Raw genomic sequence first — 27,922 nt, 5'->3', positions numbered from 1 at the left:
AACATCACAGATACGGTTAATAGTCAAAGGCATGTCACATTTCTCACATGCGCAGTGTGACTCGTGTGGGTGGGGAGGAATTTTTTGTTTATTTTCGTGGCTAGTTGGCGGTGCGGCAAACTGCAGACTGCTCTCACATGTGTACATTTTTAAGCCAGTGGAGTCGACGAGCGGCACTCGGGAGATTTAAACACCTTTAACGCAGTGGCTAAACGGCGAGGGACCGTCCGTCACAGAAAGAAGGTTAGTGAGCTGGAAGTTGTTTCAAGTCCTTTAGCATTAGCATTAGCGTTAGCATTAGCCGCCACTGGGCGAGCTGGCTCTACGGATCGGTAGCGCGAGCTGAAATTAGGAAGTGTTTATCCTCTTTTCCTGTCACCCAACCTTTTTGTGGTGAAAGCAGTTTGTGAACACGTGAGCTTGTGTCCGGCTTTGATGTTGTAACGAGACGTAAACATTTTAATTGAAGTCACGGTAGGCCCAGCTAATGCAACTTAGCAGGACCGATACGTTAGCTTGGAGCAGTACCAATATTTCATTTTAAATGTAAGCTTGTAAATATGCCTATACGCATAATTCCACAGTACATGTTCAGGCTTATTCGTCTACGCATTTGTATTTGTATGAATTAATAATGTATGCGTACGTTACCTACTCACTAAGTACCTATACGCTTGCTAATTGACTTCAACAGTAACATATTTGACTAAATATTTTACTTTGATTTGTACTACAAACATTCAACATTTGATGTTGAATGTTTGTAGTACATATAAGGCCTTCTTAACACAATACTGTCGTTGTATTACGGTTGTACATAAACCGGCCACTTCATTAGGTGCACCTGCATAATAAGGCCAACTACAAGAGCAGTTCAAAATCTGCACTTAACAAATACTCATATTTTGAATTTGTAGAGGCTTACCGCATTGTTACTGGTTTTTGTTAATTTTTAGAAACATTTTGGAGTCATTTTGCAGGGATTTAACAGATTGGAACGGCTTTCTATTGACAACTTTCACACCTAATTTGAGCTGCCTCACATCTGAATAATTCACTTGCCTCTCTTTGTGTCTCAGGTTTCTGGCGCTGCACTTGTATTGACTCTTAACGCCGCCTGAACTGGAGAGAGAGCGAGTGAGAGAGGAACTCCCCAAGGCTGAAACCAAAGGAGCAGGATGTCCATCACCAACACACCCACGAGCAACGACGCTTGCCTGAGCATCGTTCACAGCCTGATGTGCCACCGGCAAGGGGGGGAGAGCGAGAGCTTTGCCAAGCGAGCCATCGAGAGCCTCGTCAAGAAGCTGAAGGAGAAGAAAGATGAGCTGGATTCGCTCATCACGGCTATCACCACCAACGGAGCGCATCCCAGCAAGTGTGTGACCATACAGCGGACTTTGGATGGCCGCCTACAGGTATTAGAGCAACAAAGTCTTCATAGCCTTCCTTTTAAAAGTCATAAATGTTGCTATTTTTCCAAATATTTGAGTGTCAGAGGTCACATAATAGTGAGTTGGAAATGTGTTTTCAATTTAAAAGCGCTATTAGTAAGCCGTACTGGGAACCCCTCTGTTTAATGCTAATGAGCTGTGTTTGTCCATGCCTGTGTCCGACAGTATGTGTGTCTCCAAAAATGCTATTGTGCACTTGATCCACTTTTTACTTATGCAGTGTAACTCTGCAGTTGTCCAACATAATGATGCTATACAGTCATCCCTTGTTTATCGTGGACCTGACTGCGATAAGTGAATTTCCACAAAGTAAGATTCAATATTAATAAACTGAATATTTTTGTAGTTAGAGCATAGAAAACCTGTATATAACTTTCTAAATACGTTTTTTAACATTATTAGAGCCCTGTAGACACAAAATAACACTCCATAGTCGCCTTTACTTGCCTATTATTCATTGTTCATACCACATTGCGCAGGCTACGGGATCACTGCAAGGACATAAGAGACGGCCGCTGCTAGCATAGCAATCTACCTACTTAGCCTCTCCAATTTACTTATTCTAAACTTAAGAAAGGGTTTCAAACGGAGTGGGGAAGAAGGACAAAGTAACAAGCCAAAAACTAACCACTTCCACACGGAATGGGAGGATAAATTTTTTTTTTTCACTCTATCACGTCAGACATGCCATCGCTGGCTCCATGCGGTGGGAAGATAATGTCATCACATTACTGACAGTCAGTGATCAGAATACTGCATATAACTTGTGTTTCAATATTTTGTGACTAATATAATAGGCCATAGTTGACCACGAAACAGCCATCATTTATTCATTTTTGAAAAACCGCGTAGAGTGAGGGAGCGATGTTCGAACCACGAGGGACGACTGCATACAACAAGTTAACATTAAGGAGTGGAACAGGAGGACACAAACGTTAGCAATACTAGCATAGCGAGGTGAACTACAGAGCTAAAATTACAGTCACATTTTAACAGCTAGGTTAGCGTATTCACTGAAGGAAAAACAAAACGATCAAACTTAACAGCTCCCACGACTATAGCTGACTACGAATATTTGGCACAGCTTCACTTTAGAATTTGTAGTGAAGCCGGCTGTTTTCATTTTTATTTTTTATTTTTTTACAAAGCTGTCCTCTGTGAACTGGTGGGTCTAAAAATGGGACGAGCTCATCTAGCTAAGGGCGGGTCAGCCATGTTATTGTGGAACTTCAAAAGCGACCATTCGAGCGCCTCTTATCTTAAAGGAAAACTGCACTTTTTTTGGAGCTAAGAATGCACGTAATGGGAAACAGTTATTCCGCCTATAAAGCCTTCTGAAAAAAAACTCCAAAAAGCACCAACATTTATTATTTATTATTTTTAACATTGTTATGCCGATCGAACTACTTGCTCATCAACAGGCTGTTGGGACACACATTACTGTTACAACATCCTTAAGAAGTCATTTTTGCATATTAGGGACTTGACACAACCGGGCATAAAGGTGTGTTTTTTTTTGGTTTGTTTATAGGTTGCTGGGCGTAAAGGATTCCCCCATGTGGTCTATGCACGACTGTGGCGGTGGCCTGATCTACACAAGAATGAATTAAAACACGTCAAATATTGCCAGTATGCCTTTGACCTCAAATGTGACAATGTTTGTGTCAATCCATACCACTATGAGAGGGTGGTCTCACCAGGCATTGGTATGTACACATGGACAACGTCACCAAAAATTAATCACACCTTGATTGACACATTTTGTAATATTTTCGCAGACCTATCAGGACTGACACTCTCAAGCTCAGGTAAGATCCTCATTCTTTAAAACTAGTGTTGTTAAATAGAGCCAGTCCTAAGTCTGCCTTTGGTTATCCCCTCCAGGTCCACTCATGGTGAAAGACGAGTATGACTACGACAACCAGCAATCTCATCCCAGCTCTGAAAGCCACCTGCAGACCATCCAGCATCCTCCATCCAGGCCTGGCCCGCAAGAAACCTTCATCAGCCCCGCATTACTCCCTCCACCGGAGGGCAGCAACTCAGCTTCCACCTCTGCCCTCTCGACCATCAGTGCTGGGCCCTCGAGTGAGTCACCTCAGTGTCCAAGCACTGTCGATGATGATGGAGCCCGTTGGATTGTTGTTGATCATTTGTTTTTGTTTTTTTACAGATTCCAACCCCAACTGGAGCCGAAACAACAGCTTCACGCCTGCGGTGCCTCCACATCAAAATGGACATCTACAGCATCATACGCCTATGCCTCATACAGGACATTACTGTATGTATATATGTTCTGTATTTCTAATCTTTGTTGGTGATTTAGTTTCACCTAAGATGTAAAGTATAGTAAAGTATAGCTGTACTGACAGCTAATGCCTTTAGGACTGCATATACTGTACATCAACATTACCACCCTTTCCCCTTCCTGCAGGGCCTGTTAGCAATGAAATAGCATTCCAGCCCCTGATATCCAACCACCCAGGTGAGTTACTGTAAATGCACCAATTAACACCTCAAATCAATTCATTGCCAAGTCTCCTGTAGTTGCCGGGTTCATGTTATACAAGTAAGCCATGGTATACAAAAACAAATAATCGCCAGGGTCTCTCATTAGCGCAGGGTCAAAAACCAGCAGCTTCATCTACCTCTACGTGCGCTTTAGCTGTCTGTGTAAAATGTATTTGTTACACTTGCCGCACTGCTGCCGTACTACTGCCAATATAGTTTGGGTATTTTTTCATTGTACTTTTTAAAGGTAATGCTAAAGTTTGGTCTCGTCTCATTCTTGTAGACCCAATCTCGTGTATCGTCTCTTGAACTGAGTGTCTCGTGACAGCCCTAATATTTGTTCACAAATGACCATGTGGTCAAAGAGAATAACGTTTGCCTTTCCACTCATGCATTCCAAATGTTACTTAAGTTAAAAGTTAAGTTGTTATATATAAAGAATTTTCACATTTAGGAGATAAAAAGCCTCTGTCCAATTATTGCCTGCTTCCACGTCTTCTTTGCGGTTTAGGTAAATGAATAAATAAATGAATAATGACAGTGTTTGCGTATTGTAATAGCCAGCCTAGTACTATACTAATGAAGTGTTGGTCCCTAGCTGCCAGGTTATGATGCGCTAGGAAACTAATGGCCTGCAAAAATGTATCCAAAGGGTTGTTTTTAATACAGCGTCGCCCATTTATTTGTCTGCAGCAAGATGAATGTACTGTCTGATAACTGCATCATTCCAAAAGTAACATGGCAACAGTGTTCGCACACACAGCGATCAAAAACTTGTATGCCCTTCCGGGGTCAAACACATGACAACCACCTGTTGCCCCCCTGGCTTATACAGACTCAAGTCTTTAGCACCACCTAATGCACAAACAGGACATACATTTGGCTCCACCCTCAACTCTTGACATGTCAACAGCTGATTTGACCTTATCTTTTCACAGCTCCGGAATATTGGTGCTCCATTGCGTACTTTGAGATGGACGTCCAGGTTGGTGAGACATTTAAGGTGCCGTCCACGTGCCCGATAGTGACCGTGGACGGCTATGTGGACCCTTCTGGGGGCGATCGCTTCTGCCTGGGCCAGCTGAGCAATGTCCACAGGACGGAGAACATAGAGCGGGCCAGGTACTTTCCTGCTTTCTCATAGATAACAAAAATAAAGTACATGCATTAAGCATCATCATTTACCCCCATTTTTTTGCTTTGCTTCATAGGCTTCACATTGGCAAAGGCGTGCAGCTGGAATGCAAAGGGGAAGGAGACGTGTGGGTACGCTGTTTGAGTGACCATGCAGTGTTTGTGCAGAGCTATTACCTGGACAGAGAGGCGGGACGCGCACCTGGGGACGCCGTCCACAAGATCTATCCCAGCGCTTACATCAAGGTGACACATGGAACCCAAAAGAGCATGCTCATTACAGCCATCATGTGTGTTATAAATCAATGGCCGAGTGTTTGTCCTCTGCCTTTTGCAGGTGTTTGACCTGCGGCAGTGCCACAGGCAGATGCAGCAGCAGGCAGCGACAGCTCAAGCGGCTGCGGCGGCTCAGGCAGCAGCGGTGGCTGGGAACATCCCCGGGCCTGGTTCTGTGGGCGGCATCGCTCCGGCCATCAGTAAGTAACTCCTGTAGCTCAGGTAATTGTTGTCAAATTATCTTCAGTGTTTTTTGCTTTGCCAAGTCTTGGACTTCATTTGCATATGCTATAAATAGCACTCCAACCCAGTTGGACACGGAGTACCTCAATCAACTACGCGCTATCAGTTAAGAAAAAGCTACATTAAAGAAAATATAGAAATAGAGAGACCTTTGACTATATATGTATTGTTTTAAAACATTTTTGCATAGTTACAATGCACGCATTTTTCGTACACGCCACACATTTTGACCCTTGAATACGCTTGTACTCTGTTCTCCAGGTACACATTTTTTTTGCATTTTGCCAGTTTGTTTTGGCCTGCCGTGTCGTTAGCTGCGGCGACCAATAAGGCTGTGATTGGTCGGCTGATAGAACATGATTTCCTGTGTGTAGACTACTCATTCAAAGTGCAGACATTTGCGACAAAAAGGAATACTCCTACAATTTCTTCAATGTTGGCGGGTATATGTAAGATGTAAGTGCAGAAAGAGATGATACTATTAACTTGTCATTAGTGAAACTTAAAAACAATAAAGCTTGTAGTGAATCTTCTGTTTGATGAATACAACTTTGTTTTTTGTTTTTTTTAGTTCCTCTTTGGCTTGTCATTATTTATATAACCTTATGAAAAGGATCTACATAGACAAAGAATTTAAACTACTTTATAATGGCACTTTATATACAGATCTCCACCAATGTTGAATTGTTATTAAAAGTTTGCCACTTACTGGTTCAAAGAAAATGACTTAAATGACTGGGCTATATGGAATATATTGTATTTTTTTGTCAGTCCATATGTGTGTTAGCACCCTACTTTCCGGTTCTTGGTGGATGAAAAGGCTAAATTAAATGCATGGCTATACATTTGTACCCAGACACCATAATCTGATGGAGTCTTCCACCTCTGGAAGGTGTCAGTAGGTTTTATGTAGTTCTACACAACTGAAACATTGCCTTCACCCTTCTGCTCTTGGTGGAGGTAAAATATGGGCAAGGAGATGAGGGAGATCAGCTGGTGCGCAGTTGCGTAATCCCATCCTGTCTCCTTTTTGCTCAGGTTGTGGATACTTGTTCACGTTTGGACCATCAAGTCAAAACTAATTTTGTCTTAAAATGTCTGCTGCCTCTCACCTTCCTCTGAAGGCCTGTCTGCAGCCGCAGGCATCGGCGTCGACGACCTGCGCCGGCTGTGCATCCTGCGCATGAGCTTCGTCAAGGGCTGGGGGCCCGACTACCCCAGGCAAAGCATCAAAGAGACGCCCTGCTGGATTGAGATCCATCTACACCGTGCCCTGCAGCTCCTGGACGAGGTTCTGCACACCATGCCCATCGCTGACCCCCAGCCTCTCGACTGAGTCTCAAGACGTGAGCTTGAGCAAAAACAATTTTTTTAAAAAAGGATGGGAGAGGAGGGCTGCACAGCCACAGGGACAACAAGCTGTGTCAGGCAGTAGGATTAGAAGCAAAGACACTGTCTAGTCTGGTTAAGCTTACAGAGTGGGACTTGAACGTGCGGCTGCAGTACACTGACAACCAGCATTTTTATCAATCGGGCAAACGGAACTGAAGTTTGACGAAAACACTCAAAAATAAACGCGTCCACACTAACATAACAAGTACATCCACTATTTAATCAATGTCATAGTGTTACACCTTGCCTATGCGGACATGTTATCTATTTAATATTTAAAATTTGCAGATCCCCTGTTTTGAACTTTTTAAGGCAACTACTTGGCTTCAGCTGGAGTCTTCTGCTGGTCCAGTCTTCCTCATACTCCTCCTCCTTCACTGGCTCTCCAGACTCTCATGTGGGGCTTCACGTAAGTGGGAGTTTTTCATCTATCCTCCTCCTCTTTCGTGTCCTATCAGGATGTTACTCATGTTCTCATATGTATTTTTTTTTTGTTTTGAAAGTTTTTTTTATATATATACTTTTGAGAGATGCTGAAAAGCCCTTTTCAGACTTGACATGTTTTTAATTGATGACAGTCCACCCTGCCCTGATGGTCACGAGTTATCGTTTAGATGAGATCTCCATAGCACTTTACTCTATTTAGTCTGTCATCTCACGCGTAGTTTTGCCAAATGCTACAGGTATGTGCAAAATGCATCATGAGCTAACTCGCCACAGTAGATTATAACATCCCATCGAGGACTGTGAGGAAATGCAAGCCATATTGATGCCAAATGCAGTCATTTCAGTGTGTTCCTTTTTTCCTGCTCAGCACGATATGTAAAACAAGAGCGCAGTATTTTCTCTTTTCGCTACGTGCACGAACCACCACAAAACCTCCAGCTCAACTTTTATTACAGGTGCACCTTGCATCCAAAATACATAATGAATGAAATATTAGTGTCAATATGTACGAATATGATTTAATAAAAATGTAATTGGCTAATATGATTGGTTTTAGGTGGAGTTTGTACGCAAGAAACTCAAGGCATTGAACAAGAAAACATTTATTACTGCAAAGACAAAGTCACAACTTTTAAGAAAAAAAACAAACACTAAAAAGAAGCTAGCCTGAGCTGAGATCTGAAATATTCAGAAAAAACAAACTACATGTGTCTTTTTTTTTTTTTTTTTTTAAAGTTTGTATAGTCAGCAATACGACACACTAAATAAATGTCTTTTATAAATATAAAAGTCCTTGTTTTTATGCAAAATACAACAATACAAATCACCCGACACACTCGCCAAGTTGAAAAGATATGAGGAAAAACGGCACACAGAAAGAAAGACATGGAATTTGTGTGTATATATTATATCAGATAGAAGAGGGGAAAATAACCAAATCAAATGGTCAGGACAAATAAATAAACCTAAATTTCAGGATATATACATTTTTTTTTTGTCTAAAATAAACAAAAGCCCTCCAAACGTCACTGCCAAAATGCTTGTGCCTGCATTTGAGTGTGCTACAGATGGCCACAACTCACTAAGACAGTCCAATGGCACTTGAAAACCTCTACAAAATACCAAAAAAAAAAAAAAAGACAGATCACAGCATCCAGAAACAAAACAAAGAAAAATCACCATCATTATGTGGAATAAGCAAACGTTTACTTACAATGACTCTCATTGATAGTCCTATACAATTTAAAAAGAAACTTTAGGGATCATCTACCACACTCGTTAGAATAAATAATAATCCAGTCTCAGGATCAATTCCATACTGCCGTCCTTGCAACAAAATGCCTCAGATGGCGTGTGTGTCTGTAGGTTGCCATAGACCCAAAAAGTTATCTGGGTTTTTTTGGGAGGTGGGGGGGTGTTAAAAGGCACTGGAGTCTTGCTGTGGGTCAAGTGAAGCTATAAGAAACAGGTTTTTTTCTGCTTGTAAATTTTCTTAGTACAGACAAATCCAACAAGAAAAAATACATTTTTTTGTGATAACAGAAAAACGTGTTGGCAGCATTGTCATCAGTCCTGTGTGAGGCTTTTAAGATGCAGAAATAAAAATCACTGTCTGGCACTAAAATGTAAAACCAAAAAATCTAGCAGCACAGACCAGAAAGCACATCCATATAATTTGAAGAAAGCAAAGCCATATTTTCCCCCATAATCAGGCACAAAGAAGTTTACCATCGATGTGTTGTGGATTTATTTATACAACAAAGGGAGCTGAGATTTACATTAAAACAACGCAGAGCCTCATCACTTTTCTTAAGAATTCCGTTCATCTCAACAGCTTTTTGTAGGAGTAAGGCAAAGATCCAGTGCAGTCCTGTCTGACACATATCTTGACCTCCTTCAAGGCCAACAAATTATAGCAAGTAAACAAAAAAGGATTACACCTGTCCTTCTGTACAGTAGCTCTGCACTTTTTGCAGGGTTATCATTCCTTAAAACAGTACCACTGGCTGTATGGCATGGGCGTGGTGAGCCAAACACAATAAATATAATAAATAATTGCAGAGAAATGGTGCAGACAATTTTAAAAATAAACAAAAACGTTCCTATTTAGGAGGATTAATCTCAGTAATGTCCACAACATTAGAAGGCTTTAACAGTTCAAGTATAGATGGTACAGTAGTCCACGTGCCTTTTTTTTTTTTCCTCTCCCTTTTTCACAGTCTACTTACAACAGCTACCTTGGCAACAATCACATCCATCAAAAGCAACAAATAAATGTACTGTAGAAGTATTTTATATATATATATATATATATTCTATACATATATTTTTAGATTTCTATAGATCTCTTTGAATATCAGAAAATATCTAACTTTTGGTCCACTGTACAAAGATGACCAAAGCGGGGGAGGTTAGGGAAGCGATGTGTTTGACGAGTGTTAATAAACAGGAATGAAAATTGTGTTGAGAAAAAAAGCAAAGTATGTTTTTCGCTGTGGTGTTGTGCAGTGTATGTGTGTGCAATAGGGCTTGGACAGACTGTGCTGTATGTGTCAAGGGAGGCTGGCACCACTGGCTTGAGGTAGGGTGACTTATGGATGTGTACACACAACACACACATACACACACTAAAAACAGACAGAGCAGAGCAACACATACACACTTCATCCAAAACAAAACGCAACAATAGGCCTCGACAAGGTAGAGTGGGAGCAGGAGTGGGAGTTTGAATAGGAGATACCGTACTGCAAAAGACATGGAGTGGGGGCAGGAGTGAGCCCTGAAGGGAGGAAAGTGTGGGAGCAGAAACAAGAGTGGGGTCAGGAGTATGAGCAGGAGTAGGGTCAGAAAAGTAGCAGATTCATTCCTGCAAGAGACAGAGCAGTGAGATGAGAACAGGAGTGACGGCCAAAGGGAGAAAGAGCGGGAGCAGGAACAGTAGTGCAGAGGGCAGGGGTAAGAAGTGAGATAGCAACATGAGTAGGGGGAGGAGATACAGTCCTGGAGTGGGCACAGGAGCAGGAACACGAGTGGGGTCAGTCGTATGAGTGGAAGGGACACAGGAGCAGGGGTGGCATGGGGAAAGAGATACAAAGCAGTGGGAGCAGGAGTGAGGAAGAGGAGTTTGGTGGGAAAGAGATACAGTACTGCAAGAAAGAGCTGAAGATAATGGCTGACAGAACAGGAGTGGGAGTTTGCTCAGTGTGGTGAAAGTAGTTGGTGCCAATATAGAAACAAGAAGCAGTGTGAGGTCAGAAGCAGGGAAACCACAGGTAGTAGGGAGAAAGCAGGAACACAAGGAAGGGTGGGAAAAGAGCTATGATACTGCAAGAGAGACCAGGAGAAAATGTATTGAGAGCAGAAAGCAGCAGGAACAGGAGTATGGATCGAAAAAGGAGGTGCATCAGAAAGGAGTGGGAACAGGAGGGATGAGGCAAACCATCATGAGTCAAAGATGTAAGAAGCTTAGCGGCGCTGATCCCGACGAAAGCAAGAGGTGCGTCTGTGACTGCATCCCTTGGTCGAAACACTGATGAGCCAGCCCAAATCCAACGAACCAGAGAACCTATTCTGTATTTGGGATGCTGCAAAAACCAAAACAAATCAAGTAACCAAACGAAAAGAAAAGATGGGGTGACAGTGACTCGCAGGACACTGAGAACAGCAGTATTTAAGAATAAGGCACTGTGATAAAGCGGAGGTACATTAAATCCCTGACATTCCTTCTGCTCTGAGACATGGCACAACAGCTATTGGCTCATTCTCAGCCGCCTCTCGTTGGGTGGTTGTTTTTTTTGGTCCTTTGCAAATGTAATAAATTTGATTGAGACAGAAAACTGCAAAAAACGGGAACATGTCCAACACGCTGATTTCTTCGTGATTACGTGGACAAAGGCAAAAGTTATGTATTGAGTGCATAATAGTCTACTGGCGAGGATGTGGGTTCGTACAGCTGATATCTTCCTCCTATCGACAAGAGTAGCAGCGCACATATTCTTTAAGGGGTCCGTTTTACTGGAGGCTAAAAGCGTTACGCAGCTTGTGATACAAAGGCTACCACCCCATCATGGTTGGTCAAAAGCCGTACATAACAGCTACATACAATCGTCCAAAATAGTTCTTGTTCAGCAACCAATTCAACACAATGATAGCACCATGAGTTTTTGGGTTATACTAATCAAAAAGTACAGTACAGCTATGTACAATGGGCTATTTGAGCTCAGAGACATCAGTAGTTTGAAGGATTTTCATGAGAGCTTAACCCTGTGTTTATAGACAAGCAGAGGCATTTCATACAGTGTCTTCTTCCTCCATCAGTTGCTGCTAAAAACAAAGACTTATGACAAGAGGCAGCATCCTGGCCACAGTATCAATATCCCAAGCACTCATCCGCATGGACCGGGCTGGACTGTGTCGACCCGAGTGCAGACAGAGACAAAAGAGATGTAAACATGGAGGCTGACAGATATGTGGGGAAGCGAGACAAGGTCAGACACGTCCTCTCACACCATCAAACCGAGGTGTAGGTGTTGCCTGTGGCGCTGCAGTGGCGGATGGTCGGGGTACCGGCCGAGGGTGTTAGGATGTGCTCGCTGTGGTCTTGTGGGGGCTGCGGCAGCGAGTGGAGGACGCCCGGCTGGACCACGCCCACCACGGGGTGGGATCCGTCCTCGAGACCGCCCACCTGAATGACCTGGATCACCTCGTGTTCAGACTTCTCACGTTTGGCCAGAGGTTCCCCGGACTCTTCCGGCTCGTCGTCCAAATCGCTATCCATTCCGCTCGTTTCATCTGCGGGCGGGCAAAAACACTTTAAAAATAGAACAGTGCTCGGTAGCGTGCCCATGTCCTCGTTCTGGAGGATGACCTAAAATGTTAGCTGGACAGTGCCATTTGAAGTCTTGGGTGGAATGAAATGTCCTACATCATAGCAAACCAACCACAGGCTTCCCACTTCCTTGAATTTATTTTCCAGGACATTTTTAGCCGCTACAAAAACAAGTTGTATGGATCAATACAAACAACACCTGCAACTTAATTATTAGTTTTGTTTCGAAGGGCTCAGTCCTTATGAGGGTCTGAAAAGTTGCTAAATCTAACAACAGTCAATTGAAAGCACTGGGTTGCAGAACTGCTCGAGCAGGGCAAAATGCAAATGCAATTTTGATTGGCTGGTGGTGTCACATGGTGCGCTGTGCCTTCATGTTGCCCAAAAGGTAAGGTGACAACAGACATGAATGTGCTCAACGTTCAACCTGTTTGCATTCAAAGGCAGGGGGAGGGTAAATCATTTTCCAGGATAACTTCACCATTTCCAGGACACTTGACCTTTTCCCCCCTCATTTTCCATGACCGTAAAATGGGTCCAACAGCTCCTATCTCCATTCCTGCTCCTGTTACCACTCCTGTTCCCCCCTTATGCCTTCTCCTGCTTTTGCCCCTACTGCTCTTGTGGTATTCATTTTCCTTTTCCCATCTAACTCCTGCTGCTTCTACTCCTCTGTTGCTCTTCCCTCTCACTTCTTCCCTTTGGCCCTCACTCCTCCTCCCACTTCTCTGTATCGCCCACCCAACTCCCGCTCCTGTTTCTTCTTTTACTCCTGCTCCCATTCCTTGTGACTCTAGCTAGATTGGACTAAAGAGCTTTCCACAAGGAAGCAGGAAGCACGTACCTTTATCGATGTTTGAGAGCGACAGGTTGTTGAGGCTGTCAAACTGGAAGTGGAAAGCAAAACCGTTTTCAGGGTTCTCCAATGGAATCATCCTAAATCCAAATACTTAGGAGTGTAGCTGCCATACCTCGCCCATGACACCAATGGGCGTCTCTCCAGTAGCTTGGGCCACGCGGTGCTCCACCAGATAGAACATGTACTCATCGTAGAGCAGGCGGATCAGGTGAAAAGAACCGAAGCTGGCAGCACTGCGCAGGGTCAGGTCCCGGATCACCATAGAGCTGACCAGAACAGGACAAACCAAGAGTGAGCACCTATTCTTTAGCCGTACAGTGCATTGATGTGGTTTTCATGCTGCCCACCTGTAAAAGGACCACTTCAGTAGGAACTGCCGGGCTGCCTTAGGGAAGCTGGGCCGCTGCTCGTAGGGCTTTAGCACTTGAGTGACCACATTATCCAGCCAGGCCGCCCACTGCTCCAGAGAGCTTTGCTGCTGTAGTGTGGCCTTGAAGTCCTGCTCCAAGTGCTGAACCATGCCCTCCTCGCACTGGCACACCCACGACGCCTGCTCCTGTTTGGCATAGAAAATTAGCAATGAGTTCCCGCGGTTCGGAAGAGAGAAGAAACGCTAATTTGCATTGCCGTGACACAAACCTGTACGTTGGCAAAGTCGACGCGATTTAGATCGCTCAGCATCTGGTTGATCTGTGACGTGTTCTGCAACACGGCACGGGCCGCCTGAGCGAGATGGTTCAGAGACGTGTATCTGCGTAGTGTTTGCGCAAAGGCACTAACAGCTGCAACCTAAGCAAAGGAGAGGCCCAGGTCAGACTAGTTGTACTGAAATGTTTCTTATGCATTACAAAAAGTGCTAAACCAATCGGGATAGTGAGTAGACAAATGTTTTTAATCATTGTGAACACACTGATATTTGGATGGTACACATTACTGACACCTACAGGACTGGGGTGGAACATTACCATCCTAGTAATTTTCCTGCTTCATTTCTCACTAAATTTTACAAGAAATAACAGGACTTCTTGGGCACCTTGATCTGGATCATCCTCTGTGGGATCACGTTCATGGCATTATTAAGCCAACTTTCCAGGCTTTTGGCAAAATTGCGAATGGCTTGAGTCAAGGCACCTGGTAAGCGAAAGATGGATGTAATAATTCATGATGACGTTGACGAGAAAGAGGGTAAGGAGTGTTGGGTTCAGTGACTCACTGGGAATGGGTCTCAGGACATCAGGGATGAGGATCTCCACAAGGGCCTGGTACATCAGATGGTCGCAGGTGCTCATCCACTTGAGCACCGCCTCGTTTCGGCATAGCGCCAGCAGCTGCGACTGCGGGAGCCGGGCTTCGATTTCACTTATACTGCTGCACAATGAGTTCAAACACAAACTTCATAACCCCACCACAAAGCTCGCATTACACCGGCCACTTCTTCATACCTGTTTTCTGTTACAGTGGCGCCCTGTACAGAGTCGGGCGGAGTGTAACGCCAGAATGTTTGCCATAGTTTCTCGATGAGACTAAACTGGAGGTTGATGACCACATCCAGGATGGCCTGACGCAAAACCAAGTGAACAGACAAAAACAGTGAGTAGTGTTTTAGCAGTTCAAGTCACTGTAAGCAGCGGACTCCTCCAGCCTGCTCGAGGGCCCAACATTAGAATGTAATGCTTGCATTATATCCCGCGTCTTTCTGCTTTGAGTACGCTGACGCCACTGTGAATACCAACAGCTGTGAGCTAGTTATTTTATTCGGGCTGAATGGAAATTTACGACAATTTTTATGTAGTTTAATTCATAATTTTGAAAAATATAGAATTTTTTGTTTATACAATATGTTCAATACGATATAAACCACTAATGGTAACATACTGTATGCTAGCCGGTGGGGGTGGTGGTGGTATATATTTTTCGAGTTGCATACAGTCCCCTTTTAAGATGATGATTTGGTGGGGTATTATGAGGACATAAGAGCAGAGGTTTTCTGATGCAAAATCACAGCTGTGAATGTGAATGTAAACTTTATGATGTTGAGAAAATCCAAAATGCCAGCACTTGGCATTTAAAAAAAGATCTCACTGTAAACACACATGACCTTTCCTGAAGTGTGAATCTAGATGAAGTTTGATTGCGTGTTATACTGTCTTTTAATTTGTCAAATTGTCGTTCATCATTTCCAACCTTTTCTCAACGAAACAACAGATACAACGAGCTTAATGCATATGTACGCCATGTCGGGGAAAGTCAATTATGGTCTTACGGATGTGGACCTAAAGGAAGCAGATGAATGGCAAGCAGTGTAGTCCCTGACATGCGTGTTTCCCAACCTTTTTTGTCTTGTGTACCCCCAGAGCCTTTTTGTCATACCATGAGTACCGCCTCACTCATACGTGTTTATAATTCTCCAACAGTACAATGTAACAAAACTGTTATGATTTTGACACAGCTGTGCCACAGGTTATTGTCTCCCTGAGGAAACTAGTTGTACGCACACGTTCCATTTTATTGTTTGGCTTAATGTGAAATGACTGAGAATATTTACCTACAGTATCATCTTGACATGATGGGAACCCATTATCTCCCTTATTAATGTACTTTTAGTGCAAATGTGTGCAAAGTGAGAGACATCATGATCTAACCTCACAGTGCTCCCTGTAAAGCGACTGGAGAGCCTTCACGTCCTCTGCACTGATGTTCTCCGGATTGCTCTGCCCAAGGTCCAGCTCCGCAAAATCAGGGAGAGCCCGTGATGCATCTGTTGCCATGGCGACAGTTAAATCGGTTGCTAGGTCGTCATTAAGAGGACAATCTGGATCATTTTCATGCGGCTACAACTGACCTAAGAACTGCTGGTGGTGTTGACTCTGTGCGATAACAGTCTGCTCGGCTGCACCCGGCTGGTTGTGACCCCCACCTGAGTAGCTGTCTGCCGAGCTGGTGTCAAACTTCTGCACCGGCTTGAATCTGAAATGGTGCGCCTCTTTGTTTAATGGCTTCAAAGCAGTTATTGCATGTGTGTATGCATGAGAGTCTACCTCTGTTTCTGCTGAACAGGCTGCTGTCTGAGGGCCATATACTGCATGTCCTCCTGGAGTCTGTTGAGCGGCGAATCAGGCTTGACACGTATACCATAGTAATGATATTTGGAGTTCCCCCTGCAAGATAGAACTCAGACGTCACATGACAAAAAGACAGATGAGGCGTCCAGACAACAAGAACCTACCTTGTCCCGAGGCGCCTTGTACGAAGTCCCATGAAGATGGAGCGGATGAGTTTCCCAAAGGAGGCTGCATTCACTGGGTCCAGTTTTTGCTCCTGGCAGTGGCGCAGGTAGTGATTGTAGAGGGTAGATCGCGGTAAACTCACGCCCTCTGCTGTTTCGTAGTTGTCCAGCAGCCACTGCAGCTGCAGGGAAGAAAACTGTTTTACCAACACGCAAAAGACCTAGGAGCACCTGTCTATAATCCAAAATCCCCTCCCAAAAAAGCCAGCTAGGCAAAAGAGGCAAGCGGCACCACCAAAACTGAAAAAAAGACTTGAGAAAGGAGAGGGAGGCAAAGCGTTGCAACTTACATGGCTGTTGAGCAGCGAGCTTCTCTGACTGGATAAACCTTCAGATTTTTGGAGCGTCTCAATCGCCATTTCAATCTGACAACGCACCAAGCAGAGGACAACAAAATGTAAGAGGAGAAAAATAAAAACAAAAGCCAGAAAGATTCAAACAAATGATAATAGATTGAAAAATAAGATCTAAGAAAGAGCCCCTCTAGAGAGCAAGCGCCAGTAAACCCGAGCAGAGCAGAAATTAAATATTCACTTGGTTAAGGCATCATATTTGGCAGTTTATACTAGAACTCTTGCAGAGGACTAACCCTTCCAGATTCCCCTGGTACAGATCCAACTATTACAATCACGCGGTGCACAAAACAGAACAAGACTCGAGTACAAATTGCATAATTGTTATCTAATCACTTTTAGTAAGCACGGAAATTGGGGAAAAAAGTAATACTTTGTCACTCACATTAAATTTGGCATACAATTTCATATAAGCAACCACAATGAATACAAAAAAGTAAGTTCCCCCCCACCCCCCACCCCCCCTTCAGCATTAGGAAGTTATAATTGACACTCTTTATGTATGTGTTGTGGTCGAATGACACGGGGGAAAAAGGAGGCATTTATTTGAGGTGTGGTGGCCCACCGCTTTCGAGGTCGTTAAAGTGGCCAGTGAGTGTAGATTGTGTGTCAGTGCTAATTTAGTGTGTCGAGTGTGCTGATGCAGTTCAGTGACGGATGTGTCTGTAAGAAAAGCTCATCAGATGTGACCCACATAATACACTATACATCTGTCAGGCAGGTGAGCAAGATATGAGCCCTGTTGTGGTGCCACTTACAGTAGCCGGGGATGTCCGTGCGGTCTGGGTGGCAGGGTGGGCTCCGGCGTTGTCCATGAGGTAGGCCCCGGAGCCGCCACTGATTACCTGACCCCCAGCCAGGCCCATGCTCATGCCTCCGCTGCCCCCTCCGCCGTTACTGGCCATGCCATGGGAGGTGACAACTGTAGACACTTGGGACGAGCTCCCTTGCGTGTCAAAGTAGCTTCCTCCACTGTTCTGGCTGTACAGCTGTGGCTCGGAGTATGAGTAGGTTCTTCTGTTTGGGAGAGAGCAGCGGACACAATTTATAAGGGGATTTCAAGCTTTTTATTGCTATTTGGATTTTCTTGACATTTATCACATCTGCCATGGAGGTTGTTTGTCAGGTTGTGAATTTTGTTTTGGTATTATCATAAGACAGTGGTGTCAAAAGTCTGACCTGGGGGCCATTTGTGGCCTGCAGCTTGTTTTTGTATTGGCCCATGACATGTAAAAAACCCAACAAAAACAGAAACCAGACACGGCCTGCATTAGAACATAAAGAAGATTAGGGCCACACTGAAAAGAAGAAAAAGGTTCCAAGAAAAATTGGGTTTGCTATGTTAAAAAAACAAAACAAACAACAACAACAATATATTTGTTATATATTTTGTTATATATATATATATTCAAAAATAAAAAAGTAAAAGTAAAATTGCAAATTAAAGAACACTAAAAAACAGCAGTCTGTCCTCACATTAGTCAGAAATTCTTTACTTTACAATATACTGTATATTAGCCTACTTAGTGTTTGTATAATGAGGACTCTTATGAATGTATACAAATTTTAGATAGATGACAATTTCTTAATTTTAAAACAGTAAAAAATGATTACTAACCAATTATCAAAATAATTCATTATAATTGTCAAAGAAAAGCTCATATGTGACCCTGAAGTTAAAATAACGGAGAAAAATGTACTGGCCTTTATTTTTGTTTGTAGTCAATGATATTTGAGTGCTTAGCATATCATTCTGCCAACGCTGGATTGGCTTTAGCGTGTTTTATAAACACAAATGTGAAGAATATCAAAGTGGCCCACACATCCTTTTATTTTAATATATGCGGCCCTTGGTGGAAAACGTTTGGACACCCCTGTCCTAAGATATTACATTGAAGCCACCAGTAGCTGGAGTCAAACACGCATGTTGATGTCGGAGCATGCAGCCATGTCTTGGCTCGTTAGTGGCACCGCGCTGCTCCGACCCTCAGGGGGAGAGATGCTGCTGCTGCCTTAACCAGTTAAAACCAGAGTCCTACTTCTGGTCATGTTCAGGTGACTGCGTACAAACTGCGCTCTGACCGGCGTCATGTGCTTGTGACATGAATGACATGCGTGAGAAGACTCAAGAGGCGAGCCAACAGGCTGTAATCCCTGGTAACGTGCACACGTGACTCACATGTTGCCATTTGTGTAGACGCCGCTGTTTTCCTCCACATACTGCACTTGCGCTGGGTAAACATGCTGGACCTGTTGAACAGTCTGTGTCTGGAATGCAATGGCCAAGAAACACATGAAATATCCAGATACAAAAAGTGACGCAGCATTCACACTTGGGGTGATGTTACCTGTTGCTGGACAGGCAGCTGCTGGGTGGAGCCCGCAGGCTGGACAGGCACGGTGGTCTGGATAGGGACGGTGGAGGTGGAGTCAGCGCCTGCTTCAGGGGTCTGCATGGCGCCTAATAAGACAGACATCATTCTACAATTTAGATTTCTTTTGTGCGTAATATTGTGGCCTCATTTCCCTATCAGTCCGTATGTGTTATTCCCATTTTCCTTGACTCATTGTACCCGGAAATGCTTCAGGTTTCATTGACAGCACAGTTAGGGTTTATGGCACCTTCTCTTTCACCATCTCTTTCAATTCTGCATGTTTATACTCACACTTTTTTTGAGGACATAGTGGAGAAAAAACACTTTTAGAAATAGCCATGTATGGACACAGCCTAATGCCACCTGTCAGACTGGCAAAACCAGTTCCACAGTAGTCAGTGATTTAATTGTCTATCATTAGTACAATTCTGTTGACTACAGAGATTAACGTCATGAAAACAACACTGCAATGTTACAAGAGTAAAGTCGGAATATTACAAGCAAAAAGGTTTAATGCTAAAACAATCAAACAAAAACGTTCTTTGTCTTCTGGCTTTTTCCCCATCAGGGGTCGCCACAGCAAGTCAGTTGCATGTTTGTTTTGGCTTAGTTTTTATACCGGATGCCCTTCCTGACGCAACCCTTAGGGTCCTGTGATTTCCAGAATCGCAGACGAAATCACTGAATTTTCCAATAAAAATGGAATCAACTGTTAAATGCGGAATCTCGCTGAAATTGACATAATGAAATGCTGTCATCGTGAGGAGAAGGAATGTTTGTGTGCGGAAGTATTTACTTAGCGGACCGCGCAATCGTGACGGAATCTCATTCCAAACACTAAACCGCCTCCTTTTGCACGTTTATTCTTGCACCCAGCTTGTTTTACAGACACTCAACACACACAGAACACACTTAAATAAGAGCGGTGTTTTCCCCATGTCATCCAACTGTTCCAGGAGTGTCAAACTCGTGCCGAGACACTGCAGGTTTTCTTTCCAGCCGGTCACTAAAGCAGGTGATTTTAATGATCACCACCTCCTCTAATTTGAGGGAAGGAGCTCATCAATCAAATCACCTGCTGGAGAAACTGGTTGGAGAAAAAACCTGCAGTGTCTCGGCCCTCCATGGCACGAGTTTGACACCCCTGGAACAAAATAAGCGTGTCATAAAATAATATCTTACATGTGCAGTTGGAATTGCGTCAGTGACTGCATCTTCCTTAATCACAAGCATGGGCATTACAAATTGTTGAAGATTTTGTAGCAATGTGTGCAGATGCTGACATCCGGTTAGAAAAGTTAGCCAGGCTACATCCATTTCTGAATTACTGGGCAAAATTGTGCATTGATGTATTGCATCAATAAATGTAAGGATTTTTGCATTTAATTAACGGACATTTTATTCACTAACCCATAAAGCACACACTATATGCTGGTAAAAATAAGTGTAAAATGTAAAAAAGGAAATTTGGAAAAAACATCCAAAAAAACCAAAAAAAACCAAACGGAATTTACGAAGAAATAAAACAGATTTCGTAGGGCCCTAAACCCTGGGATTTATCTGGGCTTGGGACGGGCGCTGGGCATCTCCAATGACCGGGTCCTGCGGCCCTGGCTGGGAATCGTCGCACACAATCTGCACAGAAGGCAGCATCGTGTACCATTACACCACCCGGGTGCCAATAAAACTACAATAAAAGTCAAAATTCCAACGCAGAAGTAAATGTGTGAGACCACCAACTACCATATGTTAATCAAGTAAAATTATTAATTCCCTTCCGGCTGAACCGCGAGAGTTAGTTTGTCATGGCTGGCGCCATAAACTATACATGTAATTTCTGCAAATTTGCAGTTTCTTTCATAAAACAAACGAACAATGTAGAACATAATTACAAACAATATATTACATATTTTAACAATGTTGATGAATCATGTCAGGGATCCTTTAAGACTCAACTAACAACTTTTTTTTCTTGTAATGGTGCAGTTTTACTTCCCACTTTTTGCTCATAAAATGATGCCTTTATTCATGTGGTAGCAGTATGTTTTCATATATTTAATGTGGCCCCCTTTCATAGAAGAGAGGTTGACTTTTGAAAAACTTTATTTATTTTTTACTAAAGCCCTTTTCAAATGGTAGCACACAATGAGAGGCCAGGGCCTCATAATAACCGGCTCATCCGTCTCGGGCGAATCGATAGCTACGAAGCACCTGTTCTCTTGCCGGGTGGTACTCAATGTTCTGAGACGCTCATGCATCAGTGGCACATGGTCTTGTCTCCATGTTAGCGGCCATAAAGCAAGTTAATATGTAACAAACTCCAAATAGATGCTGCTTCTCATTGCTTTGTCAAGCTCCACACTCCTTAATTTAGGGGAAAAAGTACCAAGAATCTCGAATTACACCTTTTCTCAACAGATGCTTGGGTAAGAAGATGCCACTTTGTCCAATAGTACAGAGTAGAACGCAGCATATGCCTGACATTTGTCAAGAAGAGTTATTCATGATCCACATGCCCTAATAATAGAGGAATAAGGCTGCTAAATAGCCATTGCCTCCAGGGGGAAGGCCACCTCCTCCCCATCACAGTTTCCATGAACAAACCTCTCTTGGTTAATTAAGTTGGGTTTCCTTACAGCTTCGACTCTCTCCGGGGACAGCCGGCTTCTCTGCCCCCTCGCTTTTTTTTATATCCAAGATCACACTGGCCCTTTTCTATGGGCTTTCACTTGCATTAGCAGTTAGGGTGGTTGACCTCCAACTTAAAATACAAAGCAGAGTCAATAATTTTCACTACCGAAGTGTAGAAAAGCGAGAGAGAGGGGAAAAAAAGGACTCATTTTCCGGTGCCATGCAGAGATTCATCAATAGCAAGCTATTCCCAACACCTCGGGGAGGGTGATTGGTGCTTACTATTACTGTCAGACATGATGCTAAACATCATAGCGCTTGTTTACATATTTATTACCTTCTGTGACACATCAATCGTAATGAAAAAAAAAAACTCCTTCACAGAAACCCCCGAATCACAACACATTCCCGGGTTGCCTCACCCCAACCCCCTCCACAAACACTAAACACACCTTCTGCCTCACCATTCAGGCACACACTCCCTTGTGGCCCACTTAAACGCTGTGCTCCGCCGAGCAAGTGCGAGCCCGACAAAGACACACAGGAACAAAAGCAACAGAGGAGGGCCACGTTTTTGTTTTGTTGTTTTTTGTTTTTTTTGCCTTGCACCCCACACCACCTCCATTCCTTCCACATGACAAACAACAATGACAAGTGCAAGGTTCCCCTTATTTAAAGAAAAAAAACAAAAAAAACACAATAATATTAATATGGAATATGGCAAAAAAAAAAAAATGGAACCCCACCTTGATATGCTTCATGTAACCAATGATGCCCGTATGGGGGTGTCTTAAATGAGGCAAAACCCCACCTTAAATTACTTTCCTCTTATTTTGTAATAATTTCCAAATATTTGTGTATTCATTTGATTTTGTAATAAATTGTCATGACTTTATGGACAAAAAAAAACTGTGTGTGTATTTGACGAAAATAACATATGAGGACTGTTGACATTTTCACCAAGTTTAGACTTAATTATTAAGTTTGACAAAGAATGAAATACGACACGAGTTTATTTTTGTAACATTACAACTTTTTTCTTGAAAAAAAAATCATCTTTTCTTGTAATTCTCTTAACATTCTAATTTTTTCTTGCACCTTTATACTCCAAACATTACAATTTTTTTTCTTGTAATATTGCAACTTTTTCTCATAATAGTGACTCATCTCGGAAAAAAAAAAACTTGCTAGTATGTTTCTGTAATGTATTGTGAACCTTCTTGTTTTTTTTTCTTGCAACATCAAGACTTTTTTTTTTTATTACTTTATTCTCACATTTTTATACCGACTTTGTTGATCTTGGATGATCATCCATTTATTTTTTATTTAAATATGTATTTATTTTACTTTTCAAAAATGTATTTATATATTCTTTTAAAAATATATCTATCCATCCATTTTCTATAACGCTTGTCCTCATTAGGGTCACAGGCAAGCTGAGTAAGCTGACTCCCAGCACAGGGCACAGACAAACACCCGCTCACACCTTTAGACAATTTAGAGTATCCAATTATGCACATGCATGTTTTTCGGATGTGGGAGGGAGCCGCAGTACCCGAAGAAAACCCACGGAAACACCGGGAGAACATGCAAACGCCAAACAGAGATGCCAAAGCGATTTGAACCCTTTATCTCCTTACTGTGCAGCAAACATGATAACCACTAGACCACCAAGCCGTCGTTGTCCTAACATTACCATTTCTTTCCTGTAATATCGCAACAGTATTCTCTAAACTTTTCTCCAAAAAAAGACCTCATTCTTGCTGTGACTCTTTCTCTCTCTCGTAGTAGCGCTTTTTTCTCCTAACATTACGACTGAATTCTCGTCAAGACATTTCTCTCGTAATAATGCGATTTTATTCTTGCTGTCTTTTTTCTCATAATATTATGATATGTAGTGATATATGACTGTGTTCATGTGATGTTTAATATTATGACTTTGGTCTTTTAGCAGTATGGCCTTAGTAATAGGTCAACTACAAGCAAGGTCAAGAGACTAGGCAGAACAACCTCACAGATTGAGCTGACATTGCCACTGGAACACAAAATTAACAACAACAAAAAATAAAGTCCTGACTCATGCGGTCATGAGATCCTGTTCGGCTTAATTGGCAGATGTGGCTTCGGGCCAGGATGCAGTCTCTCCACTTTCAGCAACGATCTAAAATGTCTGTTTTGGAGGGGGAAACGCAGAAAGCAAACAAACACATGCTGCATTCTGCTGAGCCATGAAAATGCATGGCTGAATAATTGAATTAATCAGTCCCTCTTTTAGTGATTAGAAATGCAACAGGATCCGGGTGGCAGGTGGCACGCCGCTGCTATTCCTGCCCCGGCAGATGACAGGTAAGAGGTAACGTGATCTGATAACTAGCAGTTCCCCAACATTCTGCTGAGGGAGAAAATGGGGGAGGGTCCAATACATGACCCATTTTGGGCCCGTAAATGCCAACAAATCAATATGTTTGCATTATTCAGGATCCTGGTACTTTAACCTAATTGCTCTGATTTAATGCGGTCAACTTGCACTCCCATTGCAGACCTTCAGCATATGCCTTTTAAATACACCAAGGTGGTCCCGCTGCTACCTGAGGAGGTGCACCTGTACTCCCCACGTCTGCTCTATTTTCCCCTGATGGGAAATTGGAGGTAGTAGCTGTACAATCCACCCACAAAGTCATTATGATGCAACATTAAGTCAAACAGACACAAGATTAGGGAATCTTTAAGACCAAATAGTTCTAAACCTTTCAGCGAGCCTTCAAATTCACTCAAACATAAGACTCTCATGATAACAAATATCAGCTTCCCTGTGAAAATATTTTTCACTTCTTCTCATGATTCAGTTATTTAAAATGACATATCAGACACTCATATTTAGTTTTTTTTAAACCCCTACGGAACTCCAGTTCAGTTCTCCCCCTCCATAAACACATTTCAAAAAGTATTTTCCTATTATTAGGTCCTGTTATTTTTTTCTACAACAAAAACTCTCACTGGTGGGTTCAGGACAAAAAATGTCAGCTTCCCAAAAACTGCAAAAATTGTATATATATATATTAATATTTAACAAGTAAATTAAAACTACTGATATCTACATATTGAGTACGCCTATTGATTGTATTTTGGGGATATCAAGAACTTTCAAGGCCAGTATGTTTACATAATTATCTTTTTTTTAACTATAGTAACTTCTGTTTTATATGAAACACCAACCTTGCAGGAAAAGTAAAAAAAAAAAAAAAAGTTTGCTTCATGCTTTGAATGGGGAAAGAGTAGCACCATCTGGTGGACAGATGTAAAAATGCAAACATTGAAAGTCAGTAGTCCAAATTGAAATCTTAACCAAGGATTCTATTAGTTTATTAAGATAAAGGTTTAATCAAAAATAGCATGTTTCCAATGGGACATTTTCAGATACGTTTAATATTGTGGTTATCATACATAGCGGATTCTGATATTTTATTTACAATTTTTTTTTATTTACAATTGCACAATTAAGTGAGCATTAATTGTTAGAATGATGCATCGGGTCTTAATAGATTAGTGCTTCAGGGGAGTTGCAGCAGCCTGAGAAAAACAAAACAAAAATCTTCAAAAGATGCCGAGTTGCGTTTTATTGGCAAAATGTGTAACTTTTCAGTCATGACGTTGAGGGAGTAAAAGTCAAATTATGCTCCAGAAAAATGACTTTTTCAGGGAGTTGGGGAAGAGAATCCCCTGAGGGTCACTGTGCCACGCTGTGAAGAACCCCTGCATGAGACTGTGCTGGTGTTCCCAATAAAGTGGCATTGTTCTGTGCACACATTCACAGCTCCAAAACAACTTAAAGATTTACTCAATGAAGCCACATGCACGGTATTGTTAGCTTTCTGCTAACTTAGCCTGGTGTTATCAGCTAGCTTATCAGTATCTGATGCCACAAAAGAGGGGCAGGTGGAGAGAGCTAGCGCTGCTATCTTTGCTCAAGACAAAAGGGAAAGTAATGGCTTAGCTATTATCAAAGACAAGTAAGCCCAGCTCAAATCAGCCCTTTTTATTATTTGATTTGATTCACGTAGTAAAAAACGACAAATTAGCTTCCAAAAAAGGGGGGCTATTGTGACAGGGGTGGGCAATCCAGGCGTTAGCAGCAGGCAAGAGACACCTGCTCCAGCTGACCAGCTAGCATCCAAGAAGGGGGGGTGGCTAGCGCCCGGAGCTAGCACCTGACTCACAAGTTGCATTTTGTCCAAATTATAGCATTAAAACACATTTCTGACACATGAGCCAAGGATGTAAGCCGGCGGTCGAATACGACTACACTGTCCACTTACGCGTCTCCCATTCGCTGTGGGAAAGCAAAACAACCCAGGCGGTGTTAGCTTGGAGGCTAACACGTTACAAAGAAACACCCTCGCTAGCCAAACTGCTACCCGAGCCTCCGCCTTCACACGCCGGACAAAAACACTCACAAGCACCACGTTCAGGTAAGAAAAACACTCAATAAGTGGAGTAAAAAAAAAGATGTTTCCAAACCTGAGCTGTGGACTGGCGGATGAGTATGAGGATGGTGGTGGAGGAGGTGGTGGTGGTGGTAAATGATGAAGCGAGAGGTTGTTGTTGGTGGGTTACAGTCTCCAGGACTACGGTGACTATGGCGCTGCTGCCTCACCGGGCAACAGTTGCTAGAAAACTCACCGACAACTGGGAGGAGATTGGTCTACACTTCGCGGAAATGAAAACACCCACAGAACACGCCTATTTTCTTCATTTTATTCTCCAAATCATCTTACAAGGCGAGGTGACTTCTTCATTTGTCATTTATTCGCAAAATAGCGTAACATCACAGGCACTGTTTCTCACAACAAAACATGGTTCAGAGAAAATTCACTCACACATTTGACCCTAATGACAAAAAATAGCAGCTTCCTAAAAACTGCAACGATATAATATAGTCAAATTTTTTCACACTTCAGCCTGAAATATGCATATGAAGTATGAGTTATTATTTTTAACCCTTTCAAAGCCAGTAGAATAGAATAGAATAGATTTTTCTAGGTGCTTTTCTGGGCCGGTGGGACTTTATATCTCCTGCCTGACGGCAGTAGCTGAGATGACTGGTGAAGGGGACGAGAAGGGTCATCTGTGATCAGAGTGGCCTTCTTTATTATGCGAGAAAGTCTGGTTTTGTGTTTGGTGGTGAGCAAATTGTACCAAGATGAAATGTTAAATGTGAGAATGGAGTCGATGATAAAGTAGTCGGCGATAAACCAGGGTTTAAATGTCCCTGCTGATATTAAAAATCCTTAAGAGTCCTCAGTAGGTGGAGGCGCTGTTGTGCCTTCTTGTGTACGGAGTGTGTGTGCTGTGTAAAGGATGGACGGGTGTCATTCTCAGTCCCCAGGTATTTAAAGGACTGGACCTGCTCTACCAGCTGCCCCTGGATGCTGAGTGGCTGGAAGAGAGATGGTGCTGTTAGTGCCTTGCTATTGCCTCCACAGCACAACTCTCTGGTTTTGATGTTCAGTCAATGTTTCCATAAAATACATTTCAAGGAGGATATCTTATGAATATACAGCCCCCTGAGATGGGTCATGCATTGTTATTTTTTCTGTAGTGTCAGATTTAAAGGAAGAACTCACATTCAAGGTTGTTAGTGTTTTTTTTCCCCCACTTCCCACGTTCAATCTTTTAAAACTACGTATCAATTATATTTAGATTTTCTAACCCTTTAAGGGCCTGTAGGTTTACACAACTCCAGTGTTTTCATTGACACATCTGATATTTGTCTCTCCCCCGTAAAATGCACGCCCTGGAGTATTTATTACTTTATTATATCATTATTATTTATGGGCCCCGAGGTGGGTGTGCTGATTGATTTTCATGCTTTGTTATTTTGTTCTAGTGTCAGAGCTAAAACAAAAACATTTGGCCCCAACAACAAAAAAATGACATATTCATATTTTTCTCCCGTGTTAAACAAGTCAACCGTTTGAGTCAACAATTCAGCCGGAAATACGCATATCAAGACAAGCACAGTATTCATTGTTTTTAAAAAAAATGCAAAACAGTTAGGCTTTATTGTCATCGCTGTCACCACAAGCAACTCTTGTGCAAGTTTAGACTTAAAAATATTGTAATGTCATTCATA

The 27,922-nt window shown here is 42.6% G+C and overlaps 2 protein-coding genes and 1 long non-coding RNA gene across 3 annotated transcripts in view; 2 read left to right on the top strand and 1 right to left on the bottom strand.

Annotated features, from left to right (window-relative positions):
* The first annotated feature begins 66 nt into the window (after window positions 1–66).
* On the top strand, window positions 67–14,734 carry smad4a (SMAD family member 4a). Its single transcript, XM_054756658.1, has 11 exons — window positions 67–243; window positions 1,080–1,418; window positions 2,986–3,160; window positions 3,233–3,262; window positions 3,339–3,542; window positions 3,628–3,735; window positions 3,889–3,939; window positions 4,904–5,087; window positions 5,177–5,345; window positions 5,437–5,575; window positions 6,743–14,734. The coding sequence occupies exons 2-11, from the start codon at window positions 1,179–1,181 to the stop codon at window positions 6,952–6,954; spliced, it is 1,512 nt and encodes a 503-aa protein (XP_054612633.1). The 5' UTR covers window positions 67–243; window positions 1,080–1,178; the 3' UTR covers window positions 6,955–14,734.
* On the bottom strand, window positions 8,044–26,565 carry rfx3 (regulatory factor X, 3 (influences HLA class II expression)). Its single transcript, XM_054756656.1, has 17 exons — window positions 26,308–26,565; window positions 19,132–19,244; window positions 18,963–19,051; window positions 17,542–17,800; window positions 16,721–16,795; window positions 16,371–16,552; window positions 16,183–16,302; window positions 15,987–16,111; window positions 15,787–15,902; window positions 14,587–14,702; window positions 14,358–14,512; window positions 14,178–14,275; window positions 13,784–13,933; window positions 13,492–13,700; window positions 13,257–13,410; window positions 13,130–13,172; window positions 8,044–12,248 (listed from the first exon to the last, which is right to left on the bottom strand). The coding sequence occupies exons 2-17, from the start codon at window positions 19,237–19,239 to the stop codon at window positions 11,968–11,970; spliced, it is 2,280 nt and encodes a 759-aa protein (XP_054612631.1). The 5' UTR covers window positions 19,240–19,244; window positions 26,308–26,565; the 3' UTR covers window positions 8,044–11,967.
* The window catches only part of LOC129169827 (uncharacterized), a 97,988-nt gene continuing 95,791 nt past the window's right edge, over window positions 25,726–27,922 (top strand). The window contains exon 1 of the long non-coding RNA XR_008566477.1: window positions 25,726–26,258. This is a non-coding gene — a long non-coding RNA (uncharacterized LOC129169827). The remainder of the gene's footprint in view (window positions 26,259–27,922) is intronic.

Source organism: Dunckerocampus dactyliophorus, chromosome 17, assembly GCF_027744805.1.
Source record: "Dunckerocampus dactyliophorus isolate RoL2022-P2 chromosome 17, RoL_Ddac_1.1, whole genome shotgun sequence".
Classification (NCBI taxonomy): Eukaryota; Metazoa; Chordata; class Actinopteri; order Syngnathiformes; family Syngnathidae; genus Dunckerocampus; species Dunckerocampus dactyliophorus.
The sequence above is the reverse complement of the archived record's forward strand: the minus strand, read 5'-3'. Positions and strand labels throughout refer to the sequence as shown.

Bases quoted from the DNA above. Each gene is read 5' to 3' on its own strand.
- smad4a (XM_054756658.1), top strand. From the start codon at position 1,179: ATGTCCATCACCAACACACCCACGAGCAACGACGCTTGCCTGAGCATC. The intron at 3,940-4,903 runs GTGAGTTACTGT...ATCTTTTCACAG, and splicing joins CCTGATATCCAACCACCCAG to CTCCGGAATATTGGTGCTCC. The intron at 5,346-5,436 runs GTGACACATGGA...TGCCTTTTGCAG, and splicing joins ATCCCAGCGCTTACATCAAG to GTGTTTGACCTGCGGCAGTG.
- rfx3 (XM_054756656.1), bottom strand. From the start codon at position 19,239: ATGCAGACCCCTGAAGCAGGCGCTGACTCCACCTCCACCGTCCCTATC. The intron at 14,513-14,586 runs GTATGAAGAAGT...CTCATTGTGCAG, and splicing joins GCCACTGTAACAGAAAACAG to CAGTATAAGTGAAATCGAAG. The intron at 14,276-14,357 runs GTGAGTCACTGA...TTCGCTTACCAG, and splicing joins TGTCCTGAGACCCATTCCCA to GTGCCTTGACTCAAGCCATT.